Source organism: Lampris incognitus, chromosome 15 (assembly GCF_029633865.1).
Source record: "Lampris incognitus isolate fLamInc1 chromosome 15, fLamInc1.hap2, whole genome shotgun sequence".
NCBI lineage: Eukaryota > Metazoa > Chordata > Actinopteri > Lampriformes > Lampridae > Lampris > Lampris incognitus.
Window position 1 is genome coordinate 11,753,678 of NC_079225.1, and position 27,690 is coordinate 11,781,367.

At 48.4% G+C, this 27,690-nt stretch overlaps 1 protein-coding gene across 1 annotated transcript in view; it reads right to left on the reverse strand.

Moving 5' to 3' along the window:
- Positions 1-780: 780 nt before the first annotated feature.
- The window catches only part of fntb (farnesyltransferase, CAAX box, beta), a 27,020-nt gene continuing 110 nt past the window's right edge, over positions 781-27,690 (reverse strand). The window contains exons 1-12 of the mRNA XM_056294367.1: positions 27,582-27,690; positions 26,958-27,022; positions 23,924-23,996; positions 22,647-22,738; positions 17,197-17,343; positions 14,839-14,922; positions 13,813-13,899; positions 13,517-13,646; positions 6,081-6,213; positions 5,404-5,515; positions 2,252-2,366; positions 781-1,134 (exon numbers count right to left, since the gene is read on the reverse strand). The exon at positions 27,582-27,690 is cut by the window's right edge and continues 110 nt beyond it. Of these exons, the coding sequence (XP_056150342.1) occupies positions 970-1,134; positions 2,252-2,366; positions 5,404-5,515; positions 6,081-6,213; positions 13,517-13,646; positions 13,813-13,899; positions 14,839-14,922; positions 17,197-17,343; positions 22,647-22,738; positions 23,924-23,996; positions 26,958-27,022; positions 27,582-27,683 (1,305 nt within the window). The 5' untranslated portion in view covers positions 27,684-27,690 and the 3' untranslated portion in view covers positions 781-969. The remainder of the gene's footprint in view (positions 1,135-2,251; positions 2,367-5,403; positions 5,516-6,080; positions 6,214-13,516; positions 13,647-13,812; positions 13,900-14,838; positions 14,923-17,196; positions 17,344-22,646; positions 22,739-23,923; positions 23,997-26,957; positions 27,023-27,581) is intronic.

Consider the following 27,690-nt stretch of genomic DNA (forward strand, 5'->3'; position numbering starts at 1 on the left):
TATCGCTAATTTCCCGTTTTCCACCCGCCGTCAGTTAATGCCTCCCCTCTCACCTGAGATGCTTCCCACTCTCTCCTTCTGTACTGAACAATTCAGATTCACCTCAGAAACCATTTTACTGGCTGTGTGGAGTTTGCGTGTTCTCCCCGTGTCAGCCTGGGTTTCCTCCCACAGTCCCAAAGACATGTAAGTCAGGTGAATCGGCCGTACTAAACTGTCCCTAGGTGAGACTGTGTATGTGTGTCGGTCCTGTGATGGTGTGGCGGGTCTCACCAGGGAGTCTCCCCGCCTGCCGCCCAACGACTGCTGGGATAGGCTCCATAAACCGTTCAGATAATGGATGGATGGACGGGCAATTTTACAGGAAATTACTAGCCCCAGAACTTGTAAATGTAATTTCCTGGAAGGCTAGGTATGGCTTCTAAGGAACACCCCAGGCCTTTAAACCGTCCATTAACCATCCACAGCCTCCGAGCACACCGTTTGGTTCTGAGCCTGTCGGCGTTGGAGCTCTTAGTCCAAGAAGCCTTTCACAGGCAGAAAGTGTTTTAAAAATGATGTTACAGGAAATTCACTTATTACCATTCTCTTTATTTGCGTTTCATAAGCAACCTTATTCTGATATCTGGGATTTGGCTTTACTGGTATTACTGGCTTTTGTCAGTCCGTTCTGAGATACATAGTTCAGTTGAAGATCTGTACTTCACAGTGAACGTCATTTTGGCACCGCAGGCAAAAAAAAAAAAAAACCCCCCAAAAAAAATCAGTCGAACGCAAATCTTCCCATAAAACTCCACTTTTATTCAGGCAAAGCTCCATATTCCCAACCTTCACTTCTGCCGAGGGTCAGCCATTCAGCCAGCGCACGGGCTCGGCCTCGCATCTGGACCCGACTGCTGTAAACTGGATCCAGTTCGTTCCCTGGATGGAGTCGGCAGGCTGGTGTGTGTTGGCTCCCGCGGGACTTCGTCATTGCTCGTCGGCGGAGCCAAAAGCAGGGGTGGTGTGTGTCGGTGTGCCGGCGCTGGAGGCTCCGTGTGTCCTGCGGGCCACGGGGACAGGCAGCTGGTGGAAGTGTTGCAGGGCGTGGGCCACCTTCTCCGGGCAAATGTTGTAAACTGGATGGGTCGGCGCCTAAAATGTGGGGGGAATTGAGAAAGACTTGAATTACAACACAACCCGTTGTTGTTTTTTGTTTGGTGTAGTTGCGGTTTCATTTTCAACGTCAGAGTCGAATAGATTTTTTTTTTTTTACCACTGGAGACATTCTTACGGTATGAAACTGACCCGTCCTGCTAGACAAGGAGCCACACGTCTAACAATTGTTCGGCGTGTACTCAAGTGTGTATACTGGTGTGTGTTGTCAAAACAATGCCTTTTCCAACAGTGAAGCAAATCCTAATAAATCTGTTACATACCGGTCGTCTTTCTGAAGCTCAGAATAATAATGATGTGCCATTTGTTTATCTGTCACATCATAAACCTCCTCTCTCCTCGTCTACGGAGGTAAGAGGAGATGGAGCGTGTCTGTTGTGTCCTCCATCGGGAGACTATCAGAAGCTTGTAGCTCTTGTGGTTCTCTTGTAATGATGCAACCTGATGCTCATATCGGGAATTTTGGCTTTACTGGTATTACTGGCTTTTTTTTAATTTTTTTTATTCCCCTCCCCCCTTTCTCCCCAATTATATCCGGCCAATTACCCCACTCTTCCAAGCCATCCCGGCTGCTGCTCCACCCCCTCGGCTGATCCGGGGAGGGCTGCAGACTACCACATGCCTCCTTCGGTACATGTGGAGTCACCAGCCGCTTCTTGTCACCTGACAGAGAGGAGTTTCACCAGGGGGACGTAGCGCGTGAGAGGATCACGCTATTCCCCCCAGTTCCCCCAAACAGGCGCCCCCGACTGACCAGAGGAGGCGCTAGTGCGGCGACCAGGACACATACCCACATCCGGCTTCCCACCTGTAGACACGGCCATTTGTGTCTGTAGGGACACCCAACCAAGCCGGAGGTAACACGGGGATTCGACCCGATGATCCCCGTGTAGGTAGGCAACGGAGTAGACCGCCACACTACCCGGACGCTCAACATAGTCCATGTTTAATTCTGAATTGACAGCAGCAGGTCATTTTCACAGTGAATGCTGTGAGAAGGCCGGAGATGGTTAGCAGTGACTGGCGTCCTTTTCTGCTTTTGCACTAATCTATCCATCCAGCCACCCGATCCTCCCCATCCCCGCCCGAGATTTACCAGTCTGTTCTCCTCCTTGCCAAGGATGAGCTCATGGTGGACGTCCACATTCCCAAAGTGCTGAGCTATGGAGAGGCCACTTAGACAGTAACAGGTGTGGTAAAAGTCTCTGGATCTGCAGACGGGGAGAAAAGAGCGGACGCTTCAGGGACAGACCGTCACCGTTGACAAAACCGCATCAGCAACTGACCCACATGACAGCTAGGTTAGCGAGTTTAGGTTTGTCTGTGCGGACTGCTTCTTTAAAAATTGAGTGTCCTTAATACAACCCCAATTCCAAAAGAGATGGGACAGTATGGAAGAAAAACAACAAAGAGGAGTGGTTTGTAAATTCAAAGGGGAATCGGTTCATCCGGACACGGCGTTCACTGAAAGAAGCGTTTCATCACTCATCTAAGTCAGTGTTTCCCCACCCAGTCCTCAAGGACCCCTATCCTTCAGATTTTCATTGTAGCCCTGCGTAGGTAGCCCTGCTCATACTTACTCAACCAATCATCTCACAGCACTTCATTATGCAAGGTGTGCAACATCTTCATTGCTGATTGGCTGAATAACTACAAGCGGGTACCTGTTCAGGGTTGCAAAGAAAATCTGCAGGGCAGGGGGTCCTTGATGACTGGGTCGGAAACACTGATCTAAGTGACCTCTTCAGTCTCAACTGACTGCAGGTATCCCCACCCTTATAAACAACACAGTGATGTAACGACCGAAACCAACGGTCGGTTTCATATGTAAATATGAGTGTGACCATTAACTGGAGTTACAACGGCCATGTGTACTGTTCACAGAGGACTGGGGAATGGTTCTAATCACAGCATTGTAAGATGGTGACAGATGTACACCCACCCCCCCGGTTCAGGGATGGTTGTTCCCTCTTCACACAGATGGCCTCTTTGGCTCCCCGTTCAAACCAGTGTTCCTCACAATTAAGTGTTATTATAAGGGTGGGGATACCTGCAGTGCCCCTTTTCCACTACATGGTAGCGGCTCGACTTGACTCTTTCGTTTTCCATTACTGGAAAGTACCGGCATTTTGGTAACTTAACACTTTTCTGCTACCACCTTTGTCGAGGTCCCAAAAAAAACTGGAGCGGGTACCAAAATCAATGCAGACCAGCTGCACTGAGTGGTTACTGGTACGGTAATGGAGAACGACACTCTGCGAGTCGGGTCGGGTCGAGTCGAGCCGGTACCATGTGGTGGAAAAGGGGCATAAGTGACCTCTTCAGCCTCAGCCGACTGCAGGTATCCCACCCTTATAAACACAATGCAGTGGCATGACGACCGAAACCAACGACCGGGTTCATATGCAAATAAAGGCGTGACCACTAACTAGTTTCGGTGGCCATGTGGACTATTCACACGTGTCTCTCAGTAGACATGGTATCCGGATGAACTGATTCAACTTTCATTTTCTTACCTGGATGCATGCATAAAAAAAGATGATTTGAAAATTCTGTTCACCCTGAACTATGCTGAAAACACTACAAACTATTTGATGTTTTAGCTTCTGGATTTTTTTTTTTTTAACTATACACTCATTTCAAATCTGATGACTGCGACACCCCCAAAGAAAGTTGGGACAGTCGAGTGTTTACCACCGTGCAACACCACCATTTCTTTTTATAACTCTTACTAAGTGTTGGTTAAGTTTAGCGAGTGGAATTTCCCCTCATTGGTTCATTATTGTGGGTCTTCAGCTATGCTACTGTACGGGGGACTTCGTCGCTGTATTTCGCTCCATAGTGTGCCACACGTTCTCGGTCGGGAGACGGGTCAGGACTGCAGGCAGGCCAGTCTGGGCTCTCTGCTTACACAGCCGTGCACTTGTAATGCTGGCAGTATGGGGGTTTGGCCTCGTCCTGCTGGAAAATGCTGTAAAAGACGGTGTCTGGATGGCAGCACATGTTGCGCCAAGATTTGCACATGTCCTTTTGCATTAATGGCGCCCTCGCAGATGTGCGAGCTACCCATGCCATGACAGATGCTGGCTTCTGGACCCGGCGCTGATAATAGGCTTGGAATAGTCCCTTTCCTCTCTGGCCCGGGGAACACGACGGCTGTTTTTTCCCCAAAGAAAACATCTGAACCGTTGACTCGTCGGATCAGAAAACACGACTCGGCTGTGCTGCTTTCCATTTCAGATGAGACCCGGCTCAGAGGAAGTCGGCGGCTCTTCTGGACAGTGTGGTTTCTGCTCTGCACGGTAGAGCCCTTACTCGTATCTGAGGATGTAGCGGCAAACGGTGTCAACCGACAAAAAGGTTTACCGGAGTATTCCCGAGCCCAGGTCGTGATATCCAGTACAGAAACAGCAGTATTGTTCTGGAAGTGCTGGATTATTCCCCGGCACATCTGTTGGCATATGGGCGAGCCTCAACCCACCCTGCTCTGGAAGGACGCGGCCTTTTTTGGAGGCTGCTCATATACTATCATATGATTGCCTCACCTGTCTCACATCGTCCTGTTATTTCAGTTTGTCACATTGTTGTTAGTCCTAAATCGCTTCTGTCTCAGCTTTTTGGGAGCGTGTTGCAGGCATCCGTTTCAAAAACAACACGGTTGCTAAGGTAAAACAGGAAATACCTCGACTTTACACTGTTTTTGTTTGAATACAAGTCAAAGTGAATTTATAAATCACTCTTTTTCTTTCTTTTTGTTCCTTTTTCTTCTATTTTCCACCCCAATTGTACCCGGTCAATTACCCCCACTCTCCCGAGCGCCCTGACCAACCAGAGGAGGCGCTAGCGCAGCGACCGGGACACATACCCGCATCCGGCTTCCCACCCGCAGACACGGCCAGTTGTGTCTGTAGGGACGCCCGACCAAGCCGGAGGTAACGCGGGGATTCGAACCATCGATCCCCGCGTTGGTAGGCAACGGAATAGACCGCTACGCCACCCGGACGCCCAAATCACTCTTTTTCTTAACAGCGTTTTCCATACCGTCTCAACTTTTTTGGAATTGGGGTTATCTGTATTGTTCATTTACCCCCCCCCCCCCCGGCTCTGAGAGGAGCGGGCACCGTTCCTTTTTGTTCAAGCAGCCGAACTCCATCACAGAACCAACACATGATGCGTGGGAAACCTATGTGTTTGTGGCAGCCTTTTGTGTGTGTCTCAGTGTGCAGGTCCAGATGGTGAGGTACTGACTTGCCAGGCTTATCCAGAAGACCTCCCGCCGGGTTCTGACAGCACAGGAGTATGTACTCCTGCAGGGCCTGCTGCTCAAACATCCACCTCTGCCGACTCAGCTCCGATTCCCCTGCACACGACAGTTCAGCACCTTCAACACAACGCTACACACCTTACATGCGCAACACAGGTTTTCAATACGGGCGGCTTTCGGTGTCGTGTCCACCGTCCTGAAGAAGCCCGTGCATGTCTGACATCAGACCTGTAGGGAGTTTCCTCACATTAATTAAACCACCGCACCAAAACCACTCGATTTTACAGCGGTTTTGTGTAGAATTGTCGGCCTACTTGTGGCATTTTTTTCTGCTTAATTGTGGGAAAAGTGCAAAAAAATGATGCAAACTCTCGAAAGGATAAGGCAGCTAGTCGTGTAAATAACACTGAATAGAAAATATTTCCTTAAAAACATATTAGTTATGCTGAACCCCCCCCCCCCACACACACACACACACACCACACACACACACACACATTGTTGTCGTTTCTTTGGCATGATGTTGTGAGGTTAAAAGTCATGACTTAAAAATCACACGCCTTGTCGACACTTCTAAGTTGACAGTGGGTGTCTCGGTTATCCGATGCACGGAGCAGTTTCGCGGCGTACCTTCCGCGCCCGTGGTCTCGTCTACAAGTACCTTCTCTGAAGAAGGCTCTGTGGAGGAGGGGCAGAAGCCCGGCCTGCCAGAAGGAGTAGCAGCCGTCCACCAGTTTGTTACAGCGGCCCTGGAAGCCTCCCTCGAAGCGCATCTGTTTGCTGACCACCCACCTCTGCAAGGGAAAGCCGGGACAAAACACAGGGACACTTTAACATGGCCATCCACCCGCCCGCCCGCCACACTTACTCTGCTCCACGCTGTGTCCCTCAGACCGTCGAGGGAGTACTCTCGTCACACAGTACTGTATAGTGCAGAATACTTCATGGCAGTGAATACCATCTTGCAGAAACTCACTACCTTTCTAATTAGCAGTTCCGAGCCGTCCCGGTCGCTGCTCCACCTCCTCCGCCGATCCGGGGAGGGCTGCAGACTACCACATGCCTCCTCCCGTACAGGTGGAGTCACCAGCTGCTTCTTTCCACCTGACAGTGAGGCGTTTCACTAGGGGGACGTAGCGCGTGGGAGGATCACGCTACCCCCCCCCCCCCCCCAGAACAGGCGCCCCGACCGACCAGAGGCGCTAGTGCAGCGACCAAGACACATACCCACATCTGGCTTCCCACCCGCAGACACGGCCAATCGTGTCTGTAGGGACGCCCGACCAAGCCGGAGGCAACACTGGGATTCGAAGCGGCGATTCCCCCGTGTTGATGGGCAACGGAATAGACCGCTACGCCACCCGGACACCCCCACCTGCCACACTTACTCTCTAGGTTCCACTTAGTACTGTATAGTGGAGAATACTTCATGGTAGTCAATACCATCTTGCAGAAACTCGCCACCTTTCTAATTAGCAGTTTTATAAAGAGGTTTTTATCTTGTTTGCACCAAAAATAAAAAAAAATACCCAACTCCCTCGTCTACTTGATATTCCTGCCTGTGCAGCTACTTGTCCCTCTGCCAGCCACTTCCCCGCTTACGTCTTTTTGACGGTGAAGCATGCTGCACCACGTCCCCGGTGTTTCTTGCTGTGAGCATCACAGTCAAAGTCCTCACATGTACCACTCGCATGCTGATAAACATTGAACAGCCCTCACATACGAGACAGACAAAGGAGTTCCTCTTAATGCCACGGCTGATAATCCCGTGGGTCACCGTGAGCACCAGAGGATGAGAGAGGGGGAAAAGGGAGCGCATTAACATTTGCCAAAAAAAATGGGAAGTAATTATCGATCCCGTTTCCAGGGAAACTGCAAATTGGAGCCCTTCCAGTCTGTTTCGACATGGATTGGGTAATTATGGGATTGGGCTTTTAATACCAGCTGGGGTCCTGCCTGTCTGAGAGGGCTGTGCTTAGCTTGTTAACTGTTGCCCATGAACTCATGTAAGCCGCCAAGGGTTACCACGGCTGTGGGGGGAAAGAAACAACAACAAAAAAGAAAGAAAAGAAAAACGAGTTCCAGTGATTTGAGTGAGTTCCAAGGATGAGGAGGTCCACGTGGAAGACAAGGTCAGCAGACACGGGGGGGGGGCTCGGGGGTACCACAGAGACTCATTAAAGTCTCTCTCTGAGATCCAGTCTCTCTCTCTCTCTCTCTCTCTCTCTCTCTCTCATAAATAATAGACTTTGTGTTGTCACACAACAACAAAAAAACACAAAACAAAGGGACACTGCTGCCATTGCTAGTGAATTATCTACCTCATATCTATCTGCCGGGCAGTTGTCTTGTAGCCAGCTTAACTCCCCCTGTCAGACTACGATGTACTGTAACAGAAGCACACAGGTTTGAGCTCGTACCGGTGAATTAAGACACACAGAGCCCCGATCTGATTATTCAATGCAAACGGCTCTTTACAGGAGGGCTGCAACTAAAGATTATGTCCATAATTCCTTAAACTGTAATTTCATTTGGAGCTCATTACCACAAATTACAAATTTGCCTCAAGGGGATTTACAGCAACACAGCATCCTGTCCTTACACCCTCGCGTCGGATAAGGAAGGAACACCTCCCTAAAAAAAACCCTTAACAGGAGAAAAAATAGGAAGAAACCTCAGGGAGAGCAACAGAGGAGGGATCTCTCTCCCAAGACGGACTGAACAGAATAAAATAAAACCCTGAATTATTCATTTCATAATGGTGTGACTAACAGGAAGGCAATCAAATCTTAGCGTTCATGAAACTGCAACCAAGAAACCTCTGGTATTTTTACTTAATGGGTGGCTCAAAACAATTATTAGACTACCAAACCGTTAAACAATAATTTTCTGTTGATTAACGGATCGATTGACTTATCATTTCAGCACTACTCCGGAGGAGTCAGCTGAATGCCCAGAATGCAGAGTTAAAGTCATAATATGAATAGCGGCATGCGACCTGAACACTGACTCTTGATCAGAAGTCCACTTCTTTAATGCTTGTTGCATATTAACCTAAACTCAGAGTAGTCCTCCTCTGGGATCTCTTGACAAGACTGTGGCTGCTTCGCGTCCCTGGGTGCTTTGTTCCTACCGTTCTTCCACTACCACAAATCACATCTTGTCGAGTTTATCCATGTAGACCTCAATTACAGCTGCATTCTCAGAGGGCTTAACGTTCACGCGATGGTGACCGGCAGAGGAAAGTGAAGAACAGCAGATGTCACCCTCTATCCTTACTCAAACTCGGCCAACTCAGAAGCCACACTGACGATACATATTTTTTATTTTGGAAAGAGCCACATCCCAAAAAAAATATGCCTCCTCGCCCAACCTTCGTAGGGTCATAGATGGGTTGCTCTTATTGGGAAATTGGATTATGAGCGTTACGACTGGAAACTGTGACTCATGCTTTGATGGAATGCACCAACTATCACACTGAGAGAAACCCCATGCAAGCAGAGCAGCCAGACTGTGGAACAGCAAGAACTGCTGTTACATTTCTCCATCGCACTGGCCTCTACATAAAGGTTTAGCTCAATCACTGGAGTTCTACACATGACCTGTGGAGGGCAGCAATGTGCATTTGCTGTGTCTAGTCTGCTGCAAATTTATCAGACGAAGAAGAATGTCACCGCTGCAGGCGTCTCAGACAATATCTGGTGTTTGGGGTTTTTTTTGTGCCCCCCCCTTTTCTCCTCAACTGTACCCGGCCAATTACCCCACTCTTCCGAGCCGCTGCTGCACCCCCATCCCCTCTGCCGATCCAGGAGGGGCTGCAGATAGGGTTGGGCATCGAGGACGGGTTCCAAAATCCGATCCCGAAGGAATCGTTAGGAAATCCGATTCTGCCTATTGGCTCCCAAATACATTTCGCGCGCGCTATAGTCTCGGCTTCCGTAGCTTCCGCCTCCGCACGTTAAATGCGCGCCATCATGGACCGGACGTGGATGTATATCAGGAACCAGAGCGCGCGGCGATCGGAAGCGCGGCTTGGTTTTGCCTTGAAAAGGGAAGGGTTGGCGCAGGGCAACAAATATGGCCGAACGCCTTCGCCTAGACGGCGCACAAATGAACCAGTGTGCCGTGCTGGACACGCTGCGCCGGTCTCCATCCGCTGCCTCGGCGTCCTCCTCAGCCACCCTGAGCCAACGGCGAGCGGCACCTCGTCGCAGTTGGGTAAGTGAACGTTAATAACGGCTGTCTCGTTCGCAACAGCGAGACAGCAGACAACGTACACATGAGCGCCTTGCTATAAGCTGTATACACTGCAGCCCCGAGAGGTCGGACATGCTCGTTTTTCCAAACAAGAACTGTTCGGAATTTAAGGAGTTTAACGCCTGGTGGTCCGGACCAGGGTGTGGACTTACACCAGGGTGTGACTGTGTCTTTATGTCTTCATCTTCATGTATGAAGACAGTTGTTGTAAATGTAAATGTAAGGATGAGACGTGAACGGTTCGTTCTCAACACACGTTTCTGCCGTGAAATAAGCACGTGACCTGCTTTGACCCCGCCTCTCAAAGAACCGGAGTCGTTCAAATCCGAACGATGCCCAACCCTAGCTGCAGACTGCCACATGCCTCCTCCGATACAGGTGGAGCCACCAGCCGCTTCTTTTCACCTGACAGTGAGGAGTTTCGCCAGGGGGGGGGGCGTAGCGCGTGGGAGGATCATGCTGTTCCCCACAGTTCCCCCTCCCCCCCCTGGACAGGCACCCCGACCAACCGGAGGAGGCGCTAGTGCAGCGACCAGGACACATACCCACATCTGGCTTGCCACCAGTAGACACAGCCAATCGTGTCTGTGGGGATTAGTGTATGTAGAGATGCCCGACCAAGCCAGAGGCAACACAGGGACTTGAACCAGATATCCCCGTGTTGGTAGGCAACAGAACAGACCGCTACGCCACCCGGGCGCTCTTCTGGTGAAATATTTGGTTAAAAAGTGTTAGAATACGCAAAATTGGAGACTTAAAAGAGCTGCGTTCGGAATTCCAACGCCTTAGACCAGTGTTTCTCAACCCTGTCCTCAAGGACCCCCTATCCTGCATATTTTCTTTGCAACCCTGAATAGGTACCTGTTTGTAGTTATTCAACCAATCAGCAATGAATTTTGTCAGATGTTGCACACCTTGCATAATTAAGTGCTGCGAGATGATTGGTCGAGTAAGTACAAGCAGGGCTACCTATGCAGGGTTACAATGAAAATCTGCAGGATAGGGGGGTCCTTGAGGACTGGGTTGAGAAACACTCCCTTAGACCCTCAGTTCGGATAGAGAAAACCATCTAGAATGGACAAGCATGCAACAGCTGGCGAGGTAGACAATTCATTAACGATGTAGAAAGAAAACGCTTAATGACACACCCTTGATGAGTACAGTTAGTGACACCAGAACAATGCAAAAAAGAAAACTGGTCACTGGGACAGCACCACATGTAGAAGCACTTAGAGCAGCATCCCCAAACACTGCCACAGAACGGCACCGTCCCATACAGCATCACCAACCACATGCCAAAGGCGGAGACCCATCGCTTACATAGAAAGAGGAGAGCGAGAGTGACATATAGGTGAATGTATCACAAAATGGTGAAGAAGTAGAAATGAACAGACAAAACAAAAGGAAGACAAGATTCTCCAGAGGTGCCAGGACTTGGGTCAATGGAAATAGGGGATGCAGCGGACAGAAGCCCCTCCCCGGACTCTCAGGACTAGAAGCTCTAGTCCTGAGAAAAGAGGACAACAGAAAGAGACACATGACAGAAGACTCATATACACACAGCAATCATGCAGACAAACACGTGGTAGAGGGGTCCAAAATCTTTCAGGGGTGGGGGTTAAGAAATGTTTGCCGGGTGCTTTGGCCACTGCAACTATAACAGTGTTAAAGAATAAGGCCAGAGTTGCTGTTGATGCGAATCTTTCTTCATTTAAAACCTCTCCTTGAATATATCAGCTTAACAGCAGGATAAAAGATCAGATCTTTCAGCATCTACGGGTTCTCTCTAACAAACGTTTGAAACGCTTTCACTGCAGTGAATTCAGCCCGCCAAATGTGATGGACAGGATAACATTTAGGCTGTTTTTCCATACACACTCAAAGCTCAAGACCTTGGTTTTGGCTTCCCCCGCCCCTTTTTCTCCCCAATTGTATCTGGCCAATTACCCCACTCTTCTGAGCCGTCCCGGTCTGTGCTACACCCCCTCAGCAGATCCAGGGAGGGCTGCAGACTACCACATGCCTCCTCCGATACATGCGGAGTCGCCAGCCGCTTCTTTTCACCTGACAGGGAGGAGTTTTGCCAGGGGGACGTAGCGTGTGGGAGGATCATGCTATTCCCCCAGTCCCCCCCTCCCCGAAAAGGCTCCCCGACCAACCAGAGGAGGCGCTAGTGCAACGACCAGGACACATACCCACATCCGGCTTCCCACCCGCAGACACGGCCAATTGTGTCTGAAGGGACGCCCGACCAAGCCGGAGGACGTGTTGGTAGGCAATGGAAGACCGCTACGCTACCCAGACGCTACCCGGACACCCCTGGTTTTGGCTTTTTGAAGCATTTCCAAGGTTTTTTGTCTATTTAAGGGACTAATATGGTAGAGATCTACAAGCCTGCTGGGTCCCAACACGCCAAGTCGATTCAGGCTGGGCTCGGGCCTTTCTTTTTTTTTTAAAAATAGATTGGGTTTGGGTTATTTAACTTCCCATATAGGCGACTGTATTAAATGTTGTTATATTGATTATATTGTAAATATTATACATATGCATGCATTACACATGACAGTTGACCATGCCGTGTGTGTGGTTTTTCGCGCATATCAGACAACGTGCATGTCAGAGAGAGCGTAAAGTGATGTTGGTGTCGGTCTTGGGCTGAAAAATTACACTTTGTCGGGTGGGGACAGGCTAGAGCTTGAACACCACAGACCAGGCTAGGGCTGGAGTTTGTGGCCTGTGCAGGACTCTATAATATGGTTCTCAAAACACCGTAGTGTGTACAGGGCCAAAGGCTAATTCAAGGAGATCTTCCATAAGGTTGTCTAGCAATGGCCTTCACTCAGTGAGGTGTTTCAATGTTACTTGATATAAAATCCCGGTAGATGTATATTGAGTTAAGATTGTTGGAAAACGTACACAGTAGACCCATTTGACACAGCTGCAAGTCACCTACTCTGAGCATCATGGTGGTACACAGAGGGGATGCAGCAGGTAGATGCATGGCTAGAGATATCATGAACTCTGCTGTGAGCCCCTGGTGTCACTTGACATCCCCGCCTTGCCCTCAGAGACAGTGATCTCACCTTGTGTAGTACCTTCAGCTCCACTGACACTAAGGTTAACCACTGGGACAGAAATCCATATGCTGGACAGCGACACATGATAGGTTACAGGGCAACCTGGTGTTGACCTCTGACATTAGCTGACATTGGCCATATGTTAAAGCCTACAGAGCTATGAAGCCATGTCAAGTCAACTGAGGGGTCAGCGGTCGACTTTAAATACATGATCCCTTTTAAAAAGACCAGGTTAGTAAAATTACATTCACTACTAGAATGTTTCTTTTCTTTCCCATTGGCTGTTCACTAATAACCAAGTAGCAGAGCAAGCTCTGGGAGTTGGCTGCATGCCTTGGTTACGGTAAAGGATGCTAACCATGTAGCAGGGTGGTCTCATGGGAAGAGACAGCCCCTGAACTGGATGACCAGGGCTGTATCAATAGCACCTTTATCAAGTCCAAAACAGGTCCGAGACAGGACTTGTTGAGGTCAAGTCAAGACTGAGTCTAAAAGGGGATCAGTTTTCCAAGGAACATCAACAACTACAGCAAAGTTTAGACCTTAGTTGATTTGGTTTATAGCACAGCATGAAGTACAGGGTTTTGTAATTACTTGACCAGGTGCAGCATATGAGGGGAAGCTTCTTCAGTACAAGGTTTAAGTTGTGATGGCTGATTGCGCTAACTTGTCTAGTCTGTACTGTTCTTTTCCCCGAAAACCCATATATGTAACTGGACTCAAAAGTGATAACTGAGAAACGTCATATGGCGGGGTTGCTCACCAGTAAGGCTTTGAGATCCAGCATGTGTTCCTTGCCCAGGATGACCATGGCAGCTGTGCCACAGAAGGTGTAGCCACCATGGGCCTCCAAGCCCGGCACTCCCCCAAGACCACCCTCCCAGTTCTGACACCTGTGTAAAGAGCAAACACTTTGAAACACACCATAAAAAATTCATATACTCCTTCAACACTTGGAAGAACGGAAGAGAAGTGAAATCATGAGGATGTTGGTTGGTGGAATAATGGGGGAACCGGATGGTCTTATGTTGCAATAAAATGAGCCATTTCAGCTTGTACCTAAGGATCCAGCTTGGTGTGTCCTCGAAGAGTTGGGGTGTGAGGATATTTGTGAGTGATGCTACAGATGCCGCACAATACGCACTCCTGTCAGTGAAGAAACACAGAACGACAGAGATATACACAGAACAACATGAGAACAAGGTATTCACTCACTCAAAACAACTGATTTTGATTCTACAGATTAGACTTAAGACTGCTTTTACTGTCATTGCCCGATATGCATGTCTCATACATGCAAGGTAACGAAATTGCATTTCACATGGACCACAGTGCCACATAACAAATAACATGCAATAAATACACAATTATAATAATATATTATTTATTATATAATATTATTTATATTATCATATATTATTTATATTATATTTATAATTATTATTATAAAGATGATCATAGCTCATATCTAAGAGTCTGTTTTATATTGTCGTATTTTTTGTATTCAAGGCTGCAGTATTGTTAGTCATGTCATCATTAACAAGTTTGAATGCCTCCATTTTCCACAGACAAAACTTTCCAAATTAATAGTTTTGTGCTGCTATCAGGTGAAAACAAGAGACCAGTTGTGTTAGAAGCAAATTCACTGTAGCACCTCCGGTACATTTGTCTGCCCACAAGCATTTCTACTCTGAGAAGCCTTTGAGAAGCCGAGAGTTGAAATACAAAAGGATGGAACAATGTCGGTTGAGAAACAGATAACAGACTTTGAGAAAAGTCAACTTTTAACATTCTTGACTGAAACGGAAGACATAAGAACAGAGGGAAATGACTCAGAGAGCCTTAGAAAATTGTCTGCCTTGTACACTCACTTTCACAAAGACCTAAGAGAATAACTAACAGCCACGCACAACCACCCACCCACACACACACACACACTGAACTGAAAGCCAGAGATGGATAGAAAGAGACAAACTGACAAACAGACAGGCATACAGAAAAATAAAAAGGGGGGGGGGTGTTGCTGGTGGAGGCGGTTATCTCCTGGGATGCGGCGAATAACGAAACCACGGCGACGGCTCTTACCTGACGTCCACCTCCCCTCCTGCGTGCATCACAAAGGAACCATCTGGCTGCTTCACCGACCACAGGAAGTCCAAAAGCTTCTCTCTAGTGAGGAGCAACATGGGGAGGAGGTGTGGGACAGGCACGGAGCAGAGGATGGAGAGGTTGGATGAAGGCGTTGGGATGGGAAAGGGGGGTGGGGTGGACGAGGATATACGGAGGGGAATAAAGGAGGGAGGAGGGAGTGAATGGAGGGTCAGAGAGGAGATTTTAGAGAGGATGGAGGGGGGGGGGGCAAGAGAAACACAGAATTACAGTGAAGCACATGCTGGATCCACACATGCAGCATTGCAACCTAGTAAAGGGTGCATGAAGCCAAATACTCGTTTCTTAACCCCCTTAAACGTTCTTTTCCTTGTTTCTCTTAATACCCCCTCTCTTAACTCCATTGTTCTTTCTCCCTGTGGCTGATGGTGGTAATTGCATTATCATGGTCAGATTTTTGATTTTGAGATACTTCATTGATCCCCGTAGGGAAATTACGCTCTGCATTTAACCCATGCTAGCTGTGTAGCTAGGAGCAGTGGGCAGCCGCCGTGCAGCGCCTGGGGACCAACCCCAGTTCGTCTTGCCATGCCTTGCTCAGGGGTTCAGATAGGAGTATGAACCCTAACATGCATGTCTTTTCTGATGGTGGGGGAAACCGGAGCACCCGGAGAAAACCCACCGCAGACACGGGGAGAACATGCAAACTCCACACACAGAGGACGACCCGGGATGACGACCCCCCCCCCCAAGGTCACCCCAGGGTTCGAACCCAGGACCTTCTTGCTGTGAGGCGACAGCGCTAACCACTGCGCCACCGTGCCGCCAAATGTGAGGGGTTTTTTTTTTCTTTGACGCCTTTCAGCAGCATCTCTTTAGTGTTCAGCTCTCAGCTGTTAACAATGACTGCTCCTGGTGGGGGTTTCACCGGTGGTTTCTATGATACGGCTGTCAGCTCCCTGCTTCTGTAGATTCACATCAGGTTACCCTCCACCTGATCAGGCGCTCCAGAAATGCTTTTTCGTCCTCCTAGGTCTTGAATTGGAAGTCTGTTAGCGTTTCCTTCATGGCTCTTTGTTGATCGGGCGAACAGACAAAAAAACGTTGTTAGCACCAATTTCCCTTCTCTTTTGTTTCTGATTTTGTAATTCGGTGGTGTCGCTCATGAGTCTTGCGTCAATATTTTGTTTGAGCTGGTCAAAGCCTTCTTCCGCAGCATTTCTAAATTCTTCTTTAGATGATTTAAAATCCTTCTCCTATCTTGTTTCATCTACTGAATAACATTATCCAGTCTTGTGTGGAAAGAGGTTTGTGCGGAGTCTGAAGGCGGTGTTGTGTCACTTTCCTCACCACGATCTTCTTCTACCCATCGCTAACATCCGATTCTTTCACTCCGCATTTGTTTGCTTCTTTTGCCCGTTTCCGTCAGTTTTTTTAACTTCTTCTCCCCTCTCTTGTTTACAAAGTTAACATTTGGTGAACAGGTATGTGACCTTAAGAAGTTATAATCAAATGTCTGTGAATGTTCTCATTCATCCAGGTCATGGTTATCCAGAGGAGTTGAATCAAGTGCAACTGGACTTGGTATATATCTGTGAAGACGTTTTGCCTCTCATCCAAGAGGCTTCCTCAGTTCGTGCCTTTCTGACTAGACCAAGCTAGTCTGATTGACATCGGTACACAAAATAGCCACTTAAATGGCCACTCATATCTATGGCTCTGTTAGCGACGAGCGTTGGTAAACATCTGATCACAAAGAGCCACGCATATCAACAGCTCTGACAACGACTCCTAGAGGATAAATTCTGAGTCTCATCACCAGCCAGTCAGACTAGCTTGGTCTAGTCAGAAAGGCACGAACTGAGGAAGCCTCTTGGATGAGAGGCGAAACGTCTTCACGGATATATACCAAGTCCAGTTGCACTTGATTCAACTCCTTTGGATTATAATCGAATGGTTTTAGGTCGGTGGATTATCCATATCTTGACTTCACTGGGAGATGAAGTCAAGATATAGATGATAATAATAATAGTAATTTGAAATTACTCAACCACTGTGGCCTTCTGTCCATGGGAAGCCCAACAGGTGGCTTTTCTTTTTTTTGGGGGGGGGGGGGATTCTGTTTTTCTCCCCAATTGTATCCGGCCAATTACCCCACTCTTCCGAGCCATCCTGGTCGCTGCCCCACCCCCTCTGCCAATCCATACGTTGAATATTAATCATCCAAAGTTTACCTGAATTCTTTGGTGCGGCGCACCTGCCAGAACAGATTCAGATCTTGGTTCTGGTTTAGTACCATGCAGAAGCATCGCGGTAATGTGACTGTGGCCGTACCTGTTGATGACGTTGTACGCTTCCTCCGTGCCGATGATGCAGAGTGCATTGACTGCGGCGTAGGTGGGTGCCAGGTGGGAGTGCTGACCGGGGCCCCCGGCAAACCCCCCCGTCGGACTCTGACAGTGTGCCAGAAACTGACACACACTGGGAAGGAAAGACCGAGAATTGAATGTAAACAGATAGCCAGACAGGATACTGGGTAAGAGGCAGACGGGGTGGAACACATCACATATCCACGCTGTCACGTTCGGCACAGGCCGAACATGTTCATGTCACATGGAAAGTGCAATTTCAGCTAGGCTGTAGCCTACAGACGACTTTAGTTTTTACTGTAGACGCACTGGGGGATATAGAGGGTAACCACTAAAACCTTTTAGACAAACCCCCAGAACAAAACCGGCACACACACCCCCATCCGGGAAGCAAAGGTACCTGTATTTACTGCTAATCTGTGTAGCGCACAGTACATTCGCAAAAATATCAAATACCAACTTTTTGGGTCATGCTAAAGAGAATATGGCATCGCCAGATCGAATCCCCGTGTTACCTCTGGCTTGGTTGGCCGCCTCTACAGACACAATCGGTTGTGTCTGCGGGCCGGATGTGGGTATGTGTCCTGGTGGCTGCACTAGCGCCTCCTCTGGTTGGTCGGGGCACTGGTTCGGGGAGGAGGGAGAACTGGGGGGGGGGGGGATAGCGTGATCCTCCCACGCGCTATGTCCCCCCTGGTGAAACTCCTCACTGTCAGGTGAAAAGAACTGGCTGGCGACTCCACATGTATGGGAGGAGGCATGTGGTAGTCTGCAGCCCTCCCCGGATCAGCAGAGGGGGTGGAGCAGCGACCAGGACGGCTCGGAAGAGTGGGGTAATTGGCTGGATACAATTGGGGAGAACAAAAAACATGGGCCTGGACTTTTTTACCCAGACCAGCCCACCACAAGCAGCCCACAGATACTCCACCACCCCGCCCCATCGACGCACATAGAAACACACCAGCCCTTAATACCACTGGTAGAAGCATAATGGATGGAGACTCTAGACTACTGTTAAACTAATACAGAGCTATTTTAAGAGCTAGGTTTGTCACCAGCTGGCCACACACACACACACAATGTGCAGCTAACCTTATTAGGACATTGTACTGATGTCCATTCATTGTGGACAGACTAACCCTAACCTAACCTCAATTCACACCTCACCCCTAACTTCAACCAGGACGTCAGAAATGAGGTTTTGCCTCACTAGGACTGGGCTTTATTCCCCGTGAGCCCCACCGGTCACAACGAGGTTGGTGTTTATACCAGAAAAGGTCTCCAAAAGCTAACAAAAACACACACACACACACACACCTGTAGTGTAGGCAGAAATCGGTGTGGGTGGGCACAGACAAAATCAGGTGCTCATCCAAGACCAGGTTCTGATACACACATATGTTAACCATAATAGACCATTACAACTGTACTTGCCTAAATGCACCACAGCTTAATCATACAGGCTCTATACATCATCAGAGGTAATGATGATACAGGCGTCGAGGCGAATGTTAACAGCATCACATAGCCTGGCACGGTGGCCACATATTCTCTCACACACACACATACACACACACACACCAGCATGAAATCCAACTGTACACCCAACAAAAACTATACCTAGGCTACAACAGTCCTAAATTGTAAATGAGCTTATGCTGATGATTACAGCAGGAGACTATGGGGCTTGGTGTTGAACACTGAAATGATTTCATTATAGTCCAACGAGTCAGTCAGTTCTCTCTCAAAAGACAGCAGGGACAACGGTTCGGTCCGTATGTCATCACTGATGCCAGTTTTTATCCAACTTACAGCTGAAAAGAGTCTTCAGCAGTACAGCTGAATCAGCAGCCACGTATGTGCTGTTGGCACTGGAGGAGAAACTGGTGCAGGAGTAGGTGTCTGGGTTGTGAATGGTGCCGAATTCTCTTCCTCCTGCTCCTCATTTCTTTTTGTGACAAACTTAAGCAAACCGCTTTGTTTCGTCGTGATTTTCATATTAACCTACGTTACACGCAGCTAGCTAGCTAGCTAGCGGGAAGTAGGCTTCTGCGAGTGAAAGAGGAGGGGCCAAATGCACCGCCACTCAAAACATCTGACCTGTCACCATCATACTGTCAACAATATGATGATAGGTTTTTCAAAGCCATCCAGCATGCCGAATTTCACCACAAGAGGACACCGTTGCGTAACCTCACACGAACAGGAACAACTTTTGGATCCGTGGAAACATAAAAGCCGGGCGAAAAATCTGGGTATTTTTCAGTGAAAATCGGTAAAAACCGAAAACGCTGAGCCTTGTATTCACTGCATGATCCAGCAAAAAGCCTTCTGATTGGGTGGGCCTGAGTGCCAAAAGTGGTAGTGGGGGTGTTGAGGAGGAGGATGTGGAAGTGAGCTGACGACACATCTCTCTCGGCTCTTATTTTTGTATAAAGGGCTGCTCAAAAACAAAACAAAAAAAAAAGGTGGGGCTGTTCAAGCGGCCCACAGAGCAACCGGCCCACCTGGATTTCTCCCGGTGCTCCCGATGGCCAGTCCATCTATGGTGTTTAGATACCCGAGTAGCAAATAACAGGGGTTGGTGGCACGGTGGCACAGTGGTTAGCATGGTCACCTCACAGCAAGAAGGTCCTGGGTTCGAGTCCCGGGGTAGACCCACGGGTCGTCCTCTGTGTGGAGTTTGCATGTTCTCCCCGTGTCTGCATGGGTTTCCTGTGGGTGCGCCGGTTTCTTCTCACAGTCCAAAGACATGTAGGTCAGGTGACTCAGCCGTACTAAATTGTCCCTAAGTGTGAATGTATGTGTGTGTGTGTGTGTGTGTGTGTGTGTCGGTCCTGTGATGGTCTGGCGGCCTGTCCAGGGTGTCTCCCCGCCTGCCGCCCAGTGACTGCTAGGATAGGCTCCAGCATCCCCGCGACCCTGAGAGCAGGATAAGCGGTTTGGATAGTGGATGGATGGAAATAACAGGGGTGAGAACCCGGAGGTTGTACTTGAAATGTCCTAGGTGGAAATGCGTGTAGCTGCATGACCCTGCATGCAAAGCAGTGTTTCACATGAAAACATATCCCTCGTTCTCAGTCAGCCAGGCACGCTAATTCACACATCATCACACAGATAACCCAAACACACAACAGAGTCTCAGATCCAGCAGAGCTTTAGAGGTGCAGAAACTGGCAGACTGTGAGAACAGAAGAGGCTCTCCAACAGCCAGGGATAGTTTTCTTTGGCTGATGTGGCATGACACCATCTGAACCACAGTTTCCAGTCTATCCAGCCTTAGTCACCTCACATCAGCCTTGTTTGCCCTAGTTAGGAGTCTTCAGCACGATAACCTTCATCGCTCACCCCACAGAAGTGATGAGGCCAATCAGTTGGAAGAGAACCTTCACAATGACTAATCTGATCCAATACACATCACTGAATACAGACATTTCAAGTTACAGTGGGAGAGAACCGCTGATGACTGGACACTTTTGAATGTTGGAACACTGTGTGTGTGTGTGTGTGTGTGTGTGTGTGTGTGTGTGTGTGTGTGTGTGTGTGTGTGTGTGTGTAACTCGGCACAAGGGCCTCATGCACGCACTGGGAAGCGCCAGCCGGTGGGTTGGCAGGCTAAACGGGAATACCAACTCTGAAAAGACAGAGGCTGTTGCCAGAGAGCTGGCAGCTTGACAAGACTTTTTGCCTCTCCTACTTGCTGTGGGGGTAGGAGGTGCATTACTTTCTAGCGGCCGTGATCTTTTTGGATGGATAACGTTTTGAAAGCGATAACTTGGGCGCTGTTCGATATGAGCTGCCATTTAAATTTGAAGAATAAAAGCTATCATAGCTTAGTACTATAGCTGGCTGCTTCAACTGTGGATATACATCGGTTATTAGTGTAGTCGTTGAAATACCATGTGTCGTCTTTCTTTGCTGTAGCAATGAAGAAGCCCTACCATGATGCTTGTAATTCATATGCACTATGTATTAGTAACTACATCGAGTAGTTAGTGGTAACTATATCGAGTAGTTAGCTGGCTAGCACTGGGCGGCAAATAATCAAGGATGTAGTCTTACAGCAGAGCGAGAGAGAGGGACAAAGAGCAAGAGAGAGAGACAGAGAGAAACAGAGAGAGCAAGAGAGACAGAGACAGACAGAAACAGAGCAAGAGAGAGAGACAGAGAGAGAGATGGAGAGAGAGAGAGACAGAGAGAGATGGAGAGGGAGAGAGACAGAGAGAGATGGAGAGAGGGAGAAAGATGGAGAGAGTAGGAGAGAGGGAGAAAGATGGAGAGAGAGGGAGCAAGAGAGAGACAGTGAGTTGCAGTATATGGAAGTGAAGTATGGGGTCCACTCAGTCAGCAAGACTACACTAGATGGGACAAAACATCCAATAGAAGCCCTGCATGCAGAATTCTGTCGAAAACTGCTAAACGTACAAAGGAAAACACCAACAAATGCGTGCGGGGCAGAATTGGACCGTTTCCCATTGATAATAAAAGTCCAAAACAGATCACTTAAATTCTGGATGCACCTTAAATCAAGTCCCCACCACACATTGCAATGTAAAGCATTTCAAATCCAGGAGCTAAGACAGCGTAACTGACCCCGTAACCACTAACACAGATGAGTTTCAGACTCGCACTGCAAACCAACCACAGATTAGAGTAAACCACATCATCACACAATGCCACAACTCATATGTGGAACACTGGGACATAGAAGCCAAATTACAACACACATGAGAAAGTTATCGGGCCCGAAAGACAGAACACAAACTGGCTGGCTGTCTGTCCACTGACAGTCAGCAGAGACACATCCTTACCAAGTAGACTCACTGACCACAGTCTAGCCGCTGAACAGGGCAGACACACAAAACATCTTGGCTACCAAAACAGCGAAGAATATGTGGTTGCTATATGGCAGGTGAGGTGGAGACAGAGATGCGCTTCCTGCTAAATTGTGAGAAATTCCAGAACATGAGAGAAAAACACCAGGAGACATTTGAAAACCAGATTCCAAATGTTCTACTCCTGGATGCGAAGGAACAATGGCCACTTATTTCAGGAGAGGGCCAAAGGTCACACCTTGCAGCACAATATGTGTCAGAATGCCATAGCCTAAGGGTCGGTCAGTGACCAACACACTGTCAATTACTGTCCAAGACCTGTTCTATGTTTCTGCCAGTTCTATCTATTCCTTTTTTATTTGTTTTGGTACTGTGGTGACCTGTTTCACTGTCTCCTGCTTTGCCAACATTGTAATTAATGCAGTCATGCCAATAAAGCATCGCTGAATTGAATTGAGAGAGAGACAGACAGAGACAGACAGCAAGAGAGAGAGAGACAGACAGCAAGAGACAGAGAGACAGCAAGAGAGAGAGCGATCAAGAGAGCCACGGAGAGAGAGACAGTCAGAGAGAGACTTACTCTGAGGTGATGGCAGGTGGAATGGGCTCTTCTAGCAACTCCAGACTGTGGAGGATCCAGTAACAAAGCCATGGTCTGCTAGCATCCAGACACTATGCAAACAAACATAGATAATGCATATGGACACGCGCACAAGCACGCACACACACACACACACACACACAATAAAAGGGACAAGACTCTGTGTCTCTGTTCAGAGAGAGACAGCGTCTGCCAGACAGACAGGGTAGAGAGAGGGAAGAGAGGCCAAGCCACAGAGGGAAATGAAAAGAACACGGGCACACGGCCAAAACATCGTGTTTTTCTTACTTTGGATTAGAGGTCTTAGAGGTTTATATTTGATGGTATCTGATCAGGTTGGTTTTACATCCAGGGCAGACGATACAGATCATTTTCTGTGGCGTCTGGTACGTAATAGAAACACCTCCATGTCTATTCATTAAATGCACTCTGTTCATTCATCCCTGCATGTTCCTGGTGGTACAGGGACATGCAGGCCCTGGTAAAGCGGCAGATGACTATCCCCAATTTGTGGCTCACGCTCAACTGAGGAACTTCTCTCAAACATTTTTACTTGGAGAGTGAATCTGTTATGTATTTATTTATTTATTTATCCCCCCATTCTTTTTCTCCCCAACTGTATCCGGCCAATTACCTCAGTCTTCCAAGCCGTCCCGGTCACTGCTCGACCCCCTCTGCAGACTACCACACGCCTCCTCCGATACGTGTGGAGTCGCCAGCCGCCTCTTTTCACCTGACAGTGAGGAGTTTCGCCGGGGGGACGGAGCGCGTGGGAGGATCACGCTATTCCCCCCAGTTCCCCCTCCCTCCCCGGACAGGCGCCCCGACCGACAAGAGGAGGTGCTTAGTGCAGCGACCAGGACACACACCCACATCGGGCTCCCCACCCGCAGACACCCATTGTGTCTGCAGAGACGCCCGACCAAGCCGGAGGTAACGCGGGGATTCGAACCGACGATCCCCATGTTGGTAGGCAACAGAATAGACCGCTATACTACCCGGACGCCCCAGTGTTTTGAGTGTCTGAACAGCAAAAAGTCTGTGGTGTTTCCCTTCTATGTAGCCTATGCAAACGAGACATCCATCCAGGTGTATGTGATGCTGCTGTCCATGTTTCCAATGGTAAACGGGATATAATGCACCTGTTTGCTATAATGAAGAATAAGTATATGTGGCTTTCAAACAGGAAGTAAATTACAGGAACGCGTCGAGGGATGGATCAGACGATTTTCTGATCTGTCCTGGTTATACTGTACCTCATATGCATCCGAGAGATGACGTAAGCCCTTCTTGAGATACTGGTAGTGCTGCTCCCGCAAAAGAGCTGGTCTGGCGAGACAAAACACAAAACTGAGGATCAATAAATACATCTAGCTAGAATAAAAGAGAGTCATTTTTTCAGCTTAGAGAAAAAGTCTTGGGGGGGAAGCTCATGATTATTTGATAAGGCATGTGAAACTTGAGTTGAAGGTGGAAAATAAACGAGTGCCTCGGCAGAAATAATATTCCCTGCCTTCATCAAGAGCACGCTTTTCTGGCAGCTCCTAAAACGCAACACAAATAAACGACTCACCCCAAGACTTCAAGTCCTCGCTAGTGTATGCTGCTTCACTTTGACGTGTGTTTGTGTGGCGTGGGAGAAACGGCTGTTACATATTTCTGCATATGCAAGCGCTTACTCATAAGCGTACCACGGTTTGTGTGTTTATTAGTCACAGACAGCTGACACCCCTCCTCCCATCATCCGTCCATCCTATCCACCTGTTCCCATTTGGTGCCTGTCCTTTTCTCGTGGTGGTTTTGTGCGAGGGACTACGGTAATTATACTCTACCTACACAGGGTTAGTCACAGATCAGCTGGAGTATCATTGCTCAAGGTTTCACAGCAGCGGGTCTGCCCGCAGGGCAGGACAGAGCTGGCAATGGTTCCTGTGCTCATCAGCCCAGCGTCTGCGCTGCTTTGCAGCCGGGCGTGGTGAGGGGCAGCTCAGGCTACCAAGCAGTGTACAAGCGCAATGAAACCTATGACCTGTACGCTGGGCTGAGGAACACATCTAACCAAAGACGGCGTGTGCACTCAATAGCATGGTGCAATGGCATTGTAATAGCTAGATAGTACTGCATAGAAACTATGCTATCCTAAAATGTGACAGATTAGGGAGGAACCATATCATGTCTGCCTACCTTGAACCCAATGCCATTATCCTCTGTTTCACACAGAAAATGTAGGCTGACTTCTCGCATTAGCCTATTCAAAATACGACAACCGGTACATTTCTTACATGTGCTACCAAATTTTGCAACCAAGCCAATTCAGTGGAAACGCCTCAACATGACTGGTTTCATAAAACGCAGTAACTGATGATACGTATTAGGTTTCATTATAAGCATATTATATTTCCATAGCCTGGAAAGACATTTTCCCTACACCGTCTCTGACATTCAGTGGGCAAGCAGTTGTCATGGCAATGGATGAGTCAACGCACTACCAGAAGGCTGATGATAACTAATGACAGGAACCATGTTATGTGGGCTGACCAGCACATCCCGTTTACAAAGGGTAATCGTATATCACTGGACAGCCGGTTTAATGGGAAAAGGCCATGTATTTGTAATCAAATAATAGCCACAGCCAATGAGCGGCGTTGATGAAAACGGGCCACGTTGGTAGGGAGCTGGTAGGAAAGCTGGAGAAATGTCATGTTTGCCCTGCATAGCCTCCCAAGAGTGTCTCAAGACTGTCTTAGCTGTGCTGTGCAGCAGGTTGCACACAACTGGAGTACAGTGAATAATGTCCCGGTTTGCATGAGTAAATCGTAGCCTGAGTACGAGTCGTATTTTCTATCAGTGATTTCTGATGTGACATCATGGGTTTGAAAGTCAAAACTTCTGTTTTTAGCCACTAAAATTAATATTCTAACAGTTGTTTTACGTATGAACAAAGTTTGCCTGGTTAAGATGTCCCCAAACATCCTGGTGAGGTAAAGGTCAATCCAAATGCAAAAATAGCTATCCCTTTGTCATCCTGTTAAGAGCTAATACTGGGGAATCAGACACGGATTAATTAATAGTTAATCCAAGTGGATGTTATCTTATATCGCTGTTAGTTCATGGGTTAAATAAGAACATAGCCGACAGATATACATTGAAACACGACGAGGCTGACCAGACATCCCGAAAAATTTGGGACAGTCCCCAATTACGAGCCGTTGTCCTGAATCCTGAATCCTGTCTGTCCCAAAAATGAGACTAAACCCGAGTTTTGATTAGTTATAGCCTAATAAAACACTAAATACTGATCGTTGTGAAGCATTATTTTGGTGCTGTTGTCAGTAAGAGGCCCCAAATCCCAATACGTGACAATTGTAACTTGGACAGTGTGTCAACAGCATTGTTATAAGCCACAAAGTAACACGTGTGTGTTCTTTCCCCCTTTCTTGTTTTCTAGTGTGGATGACGTGAGGTCGTGAGTCGTGAGGACGGGGGAAAGCCTAGCTGCAGACAGACGTGAGAGGCACGGCACTGATAAAAGTGTGCAAATAAAAATAATCCTATGTCACTGGTAATGATTGACACACTTTTGCATAGTCATCGGGTTTCTTTCTCGTAAGGACAGTTGACTTCATGTTCATGGACAAAAAAACAAAATGTAGTGTTGAGTTCTGACTTTCACATGCTTTACTGCAGGGGTCCCCAATTACTTTTCATAGCGGGGCCACTTTTAGGGCCACTTTTAAAACCACGGGCCACTCAACCCCCAGCACCATGTTGTTCGTTTGCTTGTTTCGGTGTCGATACGTTGCAGGTATTATAATTTAAACAGAGATTTTTCATCTATTTTTCGATATATTACTAGTCTTACTTTTACTAAGAAATTTTTTTATTTTTTTTGGTAGGGAAATAAAAACAAAAATCTAACTTCTGGCATTTCTCCAAAAATTCTCGCGGACCATAAATCAACCCGTCGCGGGCCGGACGTGGCCCGCGGGCCGCCTATTTGGGTACCCCTGCTTTACTGTTACTGCTCGTTGACATCGGGTGTAATGTGCGAGAGGCCACGCCCACCGCCCATGTGACCACGCCCATTCTGCCCGTGTGGTCACGCCCACCCCCAACTCCCCTTGCCCCAGATTTCCAGCATCCTCGTCTTCAGCCCAGGCGCGACTCAAGGGGCCTCTCACCCCTGCTCGCGTTCATTTTGTCACAATTTGCCCCTTTGTCAGACATGAGGCCAAAGAGACGCTTCATGAAATGCAATGGAGACACTGTGCGGGAGACGGGAGTACTTACTGCGGGACGCTGTGCACTTGCTTGTAAACGCTAATGACCTCTTCGATGCTGCGTTCAACTTTTTTCTAAGGCAAGAGAAACAGTGTTGGTAAATGGGAAAGGGGCGTGGGCAAAAACATCAACAAACCTCACCAGTAACAGCAGCTCTTTATAAGGGGGGGGGGGGGACATAATCGATCTTCAGTAGAACACGTGGCAAAGCCGATAAGGGATGGGCGGAGGAGAGGGAGTCAGGGAACACGTGGGGGAGGACTGAAGACTGGCAGGGGGGGGTTTCTTCTCTGGTCGCTCCAAGTCTCTTAACACAACATGCACCTCCACCACTCAATGGCGGACCTCACGCTTAGGACGGCCAAAGGAGGCCATGCTGTCGACCTCTAAGTCAAAGTTAATCCTATTAAGCCACAACAAGCCCCAAGAGTGCTACCGTGCTAAGTGTTGTTTTTGGGGTAAGCTAACGGTTTGCGTGCGATTTGCTCGCGCACCAATTTCGCTGTTTGTTTGGCTGGGTCACGTGGGCCGTGACAGGAAACCTCCCCCCCCCCTGTTTACCGTGGACCTTACACACGCCTGTCAATCAGCCCCCCTCGTTAGCCACGCGCCGGCTAACGAGGCTAACCTCACCTGCTCCGCTGACGTCACCGTTACGATCCCGTCGTCCGCGAAGCGCTCGGCGGAGTGGCGCGCGCCGAAGCACCGCAGCGGCCGCGCCGTCGCCTCCATCATCCCGCCA